The following is a 7,613-nucleotide window of genomic DNA, read 5'->3' as shown; positions in this document are numbered from 1 at the left end:
AGCAATGTTGGGGCCAGCCAAGAAGGCCAATGGCATCCTGGGGTGTATCAGGAGGGGGGTGGTGAGTAGGTCGAGAGAGGTTCTCCTCCCCCTCTACTCTGCCCTGGTGAGACCGCATCTGGAATATTGTGTCCAGTTCTGGGCCTCTCAGTTCAAGAAGGACAGGGAACTGCTGGAGAGAGTCCAGCGTAGGGCTACAAAGATGATCAAGGGAGTGGAGCATCTCCCTTATGAGGAGCGGCTGAGGGAGCTGGGTCTCTTTAGTTTGCAGAAGAGGAGACTGAGGGGAGACCTCATTCATGTTTATAAATATTTAAAGGGTGAGTGTCACGAGGGTGGAGCCAGGCTCTTCTCGGTGACAAACAATGATAAGACAAGGGGTAACGGACACAAGCTGGAACACAGGAGGTTCCACTTAAATTTGAGAAGAAACTTCTTCTCAGTGAGGGTGACAGAGCACTGGACCAGGCTGCCCAGAGAGGTTGTGGAGTCTCCTTCTCTGGAGACATTCAAAACCCGCCTGGACGCCTTCCTGTGTAACCTCATCTGGGTGTTCCTGCTCCGGCAGGGGGATTGGACTGGATGAGCTTTTGAGGTCCCTTCCAATCCCTGACGTTCTGTGATTCTGTGACAAGGGGCTATGGGCTGTGCTTTTGAGTCCCTTGGGCTTTTGTTCACGATTAGAGTTGCCCATTGAAACCCACCTCGAAGATAGACTTGTGAATTGTCATCCACCCAAAAATGAAGTGTGGGCATTGTTAAAAAGCAAATTTCTTTTTGGGAATTGGGACATGCTTTATGTTTGCTTGCTTAGATTTTTATCAAAAGACCGGTGAGGAGTGCTTTTGTTGCTTAATTTCATCTTTAATGATGAAAATGCAATTTTTTAATTGCTTGTCTCCTGTTTCTCTCTTTAGGCTGTCTCTGCTTCAGGAAAGAAGAAGAATTCTGGCAGAAGCACTTCAATGAAGCACAGACTGGCTTTGTTGGCTGATCACGACAATGACACGCCACGGACTATAATCAGGCGAATCATCCACACCCGTAAGTATCTTTTTTTCAGGAAAGCAGAGAACAGAAGGATGATGTTTTGGTGGAGCTGAGAACAGGAGGTGTTCTTTTGTGACCTGTTGTTCTTACCCTGTTAATGTGGAACAGAAAACCAGGCCATTGTATGCCTGATTTCTGTAAAAGAGGAGTCGCTGCAGTGGCAGCTGACCAACGTCATGCAATGCAGCTCTCTCAAAAACCAGGTCTTGCACTGATGCAAAGATATTCTTGAAAATCCTCTTCCCTCTTGTCCTGGTGAGCAAGCACTTCATACTGGTGCTGCCTTTAGCTGTAGGATCGTGTGTCAATGGCTGAGGCACATGCTGTTGTTTGTCACTGTTCCAAGGAGTAGAGCACAAATAGTTTTCACCAGTTCTTTATTTTAACCTGTTAGTAAATGTAATTTACAGAATGTAGTATATATTTGACACTGCTGTATTTTGGCGTTCTTGCTGGATTAAATTACGGAAATGTTTTGGTTTGTTGACAGAACCACAAGTTTCACCTGTGGCACTTGAGATATCTCAACATGAAGAAACGAAAGAAGCTCAATCAGAACCCCCATCTAAGAGGACTTCCAGCACGTAAGTAATCTTTTAAACTTTATTTTTCACACTACCAGGTACAGCTGCAGTTTCTGTGATGGGATTGAGGAGCAGGATTTCTTTACCTCTATTTCGATGATCAGAGTTGCATTCTCTGAGATGAGATTTTTAGAAATACCTCTCCAGATTTAAAAATAGCATAGGAACTGCTGGCACTGGGGGACTGAACAGTATATACTGAAGGTTTGTGCTTAGTCCCCTTTTTTAAATGCAGACTTCTACTATCTTTTTGCAGTGGGAGTGTTGAATATGAGAAGTCTCCTGATGGAAGCCTACTTTTCTTAGTTGTCTGCAGCATACTAAAGTAGTTCTTGCATCTCCCCAAGGCTACAGGCCATGTACTGATGATGCTGAGGTGTAATGAGTGACTACTGTGTCTTCTGTTCAGAATGCAGGCCGCTGTAGCTTTTTACAGCGTTACTGCTTCTTGTTTGGCCTTGTTTAGGGCTGCCAGGCGTTACTTCCTTCACATGGAGTGGTTTGGAGGTGGGGTTTGCTTGAGGCTTAGCTGTTATTATTCATGTTTTGCTTCCATTAATAGTTTAAGTTAACGGGCCTGACTGAATTGGAGAGGCTGAAGTGTGGTTTGCTTACTTCCACTTTGTTGTGAAATAGAAGAAAATCAGTAGTGGTGGTAGGTCTTAATTTGATTTAGAAGCTTTGTCACAACACTGATGTGGTTTTGTTTACTGCAAAATAGGATAGACTTCTAAATAATGTGATTTCTCTTGATTTGTTTTTATAGCTAAACTTTTTGCATTTTATGTAGGCAGCAGGTCACCTAAAACTTTAGGTAAAGTTATGTCTGTGTTTTTCTTGGTAGAGGAAGAAAAATCTGAGTTTTCTGTAAGTGTGGTAGCTTGTGGGTTTTTGTTTTTTTTAATTAAGAAAGATGAGGAATATTGTTCTTCTTCTTGATTTTGCCTGCTGTAGTTCTTTAACATTTCTGAATGTGATTCTCGTCAGCCTGTCTTAAATGTAAAAAATAGAAAATTTGGATCTTTGCACCTAATATATTCCACATATTAGCTAGTTGTTGAAGTTAAACAGTTATAGACCTTTTAACATTATTTCTTTTTTTTTTTTTAATAAGTCTTTTTTAAAAAAATTCCATCACAGCCTTCCATTACTTGATGTAAATTTTCTTGACTTTGGACTGACACTGCTTTCCCTAGTTGTAATGGCATCTTCCAGGATAGATGCAAACAATGAGGAATCTCTTTTCCCTGGCTGTTTTACATTTGTTCCCCATTACAAGTCAGTTAATTCTAATGTTCAGGCTTACATTATGCTCACATGAAATGAAACTTAGACACCTTCCTGACTGGTAAAGAATGTATTTTGTAAGGTAAAAAGGCCCTAAACACGATCACCAGACCATTCTTGCTATGGTGAAGTCATATTTGTTGCAGCAAAGGGTACAGAACGCTATGTCTGCTGAATGCGGATCCTTGGCTGCAGGAGGGGTGCTCTGCTCTAATTCTGCAGGTCACAGTGTGGAGTGCTGGCAGCAGCTCGCTGCCTGAACGTGACCTTCATGAGGGGATCGGCGCTCTTCAGTAAAGAGGGAAAATGACTCAAACTTATTTTTCTGATGCTGATCCAGTGCCTGACTGGGGCATTGTGTCTGTTCTGTGTAGGAGTGTGCTTTGTGGTACCTAATGTTGTTTCACGATGATGGCATTTTCTTTTACACTGTAACAGCTGGCAAACCTAATTGCTGTTGTGTGCTTGGAGAACTCTGAAGCATGTTGGAAGTCCAAACTTTTACTCTAGTCTGACCTTTCTCAGCCCTGTTGATTTGAATATATGTTCAAGTTTTGATTCTCTTTATGAAAGTTACTTTGATTCAGTAGGAGGGAATGACACATTCCTGCATTTGCTTAACCAATCATGGATTAGTTCCTCGCTCCTGCTGCAGCAAGGACAAATAGTTTTTAATTTCAGCAGCTTTACAGGGACCTTTCTAGGGTAGTGAAGTCCTTCGTTAAACACTTGGTTTGTATTGGTAGGGTGGAAGTGCAACTGCCAGACCTTCCTCCTGAGGAGACTTCTGTCACCACATTCCGTATGACTAGGAAGAGAAAGAAACTCAGCATTTCTGAATTTGAGAGAGCAGCAGACAAACAACTTCCCCAGAACCAAGGTAAGGCCAAAGTAAAAAATTACTTTGTTCGGTGCTGTATTTGCTGTCATTTTCATCTCCTGCAGTTTAGTTCTCAGCTGGGCAGTTGCATCTTTGGAAGCAAGACTGCTGTATCTTGTGCAAAAGGAATAGTGGAGAAAGTAAAAGCCCCTCCTATCAAATTTAAAAGAAACCTTTTTGAGCCAAGTTACAGGCTCTACCCTGAGTGTGTATAACTTCTTGAGTATTTTCCCAACTTGGTGCTCTTCGGGTTTTGCGGTGTCTCCAAAGGAAGCAATCCCTCTCTTCCCCTCAAATATGGAAACTTGAAAATAGAACAAGCTGCATGCTTTTTGTTGTGTTCATGTCAGATAAGTTATAATGTTCTTGTTTGAGGAAAAAAAGGGTCTTGTCGTTTTTTAAAATAAATAATATTTATGTTGGAATAAGCATTCCGCTTAAACATCAATTTGCAAATTTGGCAAATAAAACTTTCACTTTAGTTGCAGTTTAACAGAGGCAGATAAAACACTCCACCTTGCTTTACATACCCCATTGGCAGTAGCAGCTGAAGTAGAATTCAAGGGTGGAATTCAGCTCCAAATTACAGACCCTGGTACCTCAGCTTTGTATTAGGGATGCTCTGTGCCTGTGTGTACACTGTGTAACTGAAGCCCTCTCCTTTAGGGGAGCTCTAGTCAGTGGAGTCAAAAGCGTGATTCAGCTCACCCTAAAGTAGACACCTACATTTGATTAACCGTGCTTGACACAGCCACCTGTGTTTGGATATTTTAATCTGGAACTGAATCCCACCCTGACTCACCTTTGGCCAAAAAATGGACTTGTCTGTCTTTAGCGTGATCCCTGTTCTGAATACTTTCTGATAAGATATGAGGTCTCTGTAAAAACGGAGGGGACATGCTCTAGTATTTTCTAGTATGAGCATGATTATGCCCAGATCTGTTTTTGGGACTTTGTGAGTAGAACAAGTTTGAGTTACAGTTTCGCCAACAGCTGTGGAGTAGTATCTGTGCTTCTAAAGCTTCGGGATGCTTTAATGTTTGGTTTGGGTTGCTGAAGGGTGGTTGTCACTGAGGCCCTATCCTAGCATCTTGCTTTTAATGTTTTAAGATTAATACTGTTGAGTGTGGGGGCATGTGCCATATTAAATTTTCTTCAAGATACCTGTTTTATTGCCCTTTCAGAAGTTGCTTATTAGAATTCTAATACACAGTTCTGAAACAGACCAAAAATTGTAAAGAGAATGTGTCATTTATTTCTGTTCTCACCAAACTGAATCTTGAGAGTTGTAGCATAATTTGCCCTGGAAAGAGGAAGATCCACACCAGGCTATAGGAACACCCCAATGTAGGGGATAATTTCTTAGCTAATTGTGTCAATTTTTTTTCCAGCTCAGTCAGCATTGGACAGCACTACTTTGACTCGGTGAGTTTAAACTAAAATGTCTTGCCTTGATTCATCACCTCTGTGGTTGTGAAGGACAGTATAGGTACCTGGGTTTGTGGTTGAGACCTGTGTTAGTAATAACTTGATCATCTCCCACACTGGTGATGGAACTTGAAGGTGTTACACTGAATACCTTGTGATTCTCAGAAGTGCCCAGGTTGATCTAGTTTGTGTTGCTACTATTACTCATTTTTTTGCTTATTGGGATAATAAGGAAATTTTTTCCTTTCATTCTCATGTTTCCAACAGTAAACCATTACACAATATACTTTAGAATATTATCTCTGCCTGTTAATTGACTCATCACATCAGCTGCATCTATGCAGTCTGTAATCCAACTTTCCTGGACTAAAAGCTCTTTAGCAAGTCAAAGAACTTCTTTTCCTGTGTTCCCTGTGTATTTTGCTAATGATCCTAGCCACGGTTAGCAATTTATTTCACCTTATTGCAGTCCTTGCCTGTGCAAGGTGATTCATAGGGCTGCATTCTGTACTTCCTATCTTTGAATTCTCTCAACCCTGTTTTTGATTGGGCTGCTTAGAAACAGGGACAGGAGGTAGCAGAGCATGGCCAGTATCTTTAGGATACAAAATATGTGCAGTGAGATACATCTTTTCCCATGCTTTGCATGAATCTAAGCTCCCACCTCAAAAAAAGTTAGTGTGTTGGTAGCTGTACTTCACTGTGAGTACCGATACTAAGCAGCTTTTTAGGCTTGTTTTGAAGTCCTCCTACCACCCTGCTGTGATCTAGAGGACATATTTACTCTCAAATGTTTGTTTTTGCTTTTTTATTATTTTAAATTTTCAAAATTCCTGAACCTTTTGTTAGATATATTGTTGCAGTACAACAATCTTGTAGTAGGAGGTTGTAAAGCAGTTTGGTTCCTGATTTCTGTGATACGTACCCTGGTGTTGGGTCATACCATGAAATGAAACTATTTGTTTAAAGTAGGCTGGCATGTAATCTTCAAGTTTTTTGGGGGAGAAATTCCTCCTAGCTAAGGGATTTGTGAAATGTCTCACTTAGTGGCACCATATCTGTAATCTGAGGCTAAAAGGGGAGCGTGTAAATTTGGAAGATTATTTCTTCCCTGTTCTTTTTACAGATCTGTTCGCATGTCTTTTGGTTCCTTGATCCCACCAGACACTGTTGAAAGGAGAGGCTTGCTCCGGAGGCCAAAAAATCGCAAACCTATTGACATAGAAGCTTTTGAAGACGGAGTGAAACAGAACATGCTGAAGAGAAAAGGTTTCCCATGTGTTGTCTCTTCCAATTTGGGGGTGGGGGACGGCCTTATATAAGGTGATTTTTAGAAGTGGTTTCTGAAGTGTGATCTGTGTTTTACGATTTAAAGATTACGGGCATGTTTACAGAAATCAGTGTAATTTAGGAAGCAAGATTTGACTGAGGCTCTGCGTCAGTAATTGCTTTAATTCTGTGCACTTAAATTTGTGCCCCACCCAGTTTCATTTATACCACATGAATTGTCTGGGATAGCGCTCATAACTATGGGTACTGGGGAGGTGGTTTGGTGGAGACTAAAGTTAGGAGCACTGAAATGTGGTGATACAGTTTCAGTGTTTGATTTATGGAGAATGAATAAAATTCGATTGAATTACATAAATTTTGAATTAGACAAGTCCTGGTAATAAATGTGTCCCTATGATCCTGAACATTTTTTTCACATAAAACTTGTTCTAAAACTTCATCTAAACAGCACGGAACTATCTTGTGGACTCACATACAGCATCTGGGACTCAAACAGCCATCCTGACAAGTGATGCAGAAGTCATGCTGAGTAACACGGAGCTCTTTGTTCAGCCTCAGTTTGATGAACAGAGCCAAAATAAGCTTTCTGCTCTTGAACCACCGCTATCGAGTACAAAAACTCCAGCACAGAGAAGCAAGATTTCTCATGCAGCTCAAGAAGAAGCAAGGCCGGTAGGCCTGGTATCCAGTGTGGACACAAATGAGGGAAAGATTCAAAGATTTTCTGAAAACTTAATCCTTGATCGTGAGCACGTTGGCAGAATGACTCCAAAAACACCTGCAAACCAGCGAGAAGATAAGCAAGATCATTCTTATCGAAGTAACTCAGTGAAACAGCTTTCTGGTTCAGAGGAGATGGTGATTGGCAGTGAGTACTGTGGGTTAGGATGTGGGGCTTAGCAGGTATTATCTGAAATCACAGACTGGTTGAGGTAGGAAGTCACCTTTGGAGGTCATCTTCTCCAACCCCCGTACCCAAGCAGGGTGACCTAGAGTAGGGTGCCCACACCTGTGTCCAGGTGGTTTTTACGTGTCTCCAGGAATGGAGACTGCAAACTAGGCAACGCGTTCCAGTGCTCGGTCACCCTCACAGC

At 41.6% G+C, this 7,613-nt stretch overlaps 1 protein-coding gene across 1 annotated transcript; it reads left to right on the top strand.

The window, feature by feature from the left end:
• Positions 1-917: 917 nt before the first annotated feature.
• Positions 918-7,387, top strand: CENPT (centromere protein T; the record flags this gene model as incomplete). The annotated part of the gene is made up of 6 exons (XM_010179408.1): positions 918-1,044; positions 1,541-1,634; positions 3,668-3,801; positions 5,193-5,226; positions 6,356-6,498; positions 6,968-7,387. Coding segments are annotated over 6 exons (952 nt in total), but the record flags the coding sequence as incomplete, so codon positions are not given.
• Between the last annotated feature and the right edge of the window lie 226 nt (positions 7,388-7,613).

The sequence above is a fragment of the Mesitornis unicolor genome, unplaced genomic scaffold (genome assembly GCF_000695765.1).
Source record: "Mesitornis unicolor isolate BGI_N332 unplaced genomic scaffold, ASM69576v1 Scaffold52372, whole genome shotgun sequence".
In the NCBI taxonomy this organism is placed as follows: domain Eukaryota; kingdom Metazoa; phylum Chordata; class Aves; order Mesitornithiformes; family Mesitornithidae; genus Mesitornis; species Mesitornis unicolor.
This window is presented reverse-complemented; position numbering and strand designations above follow the sequence as displayed.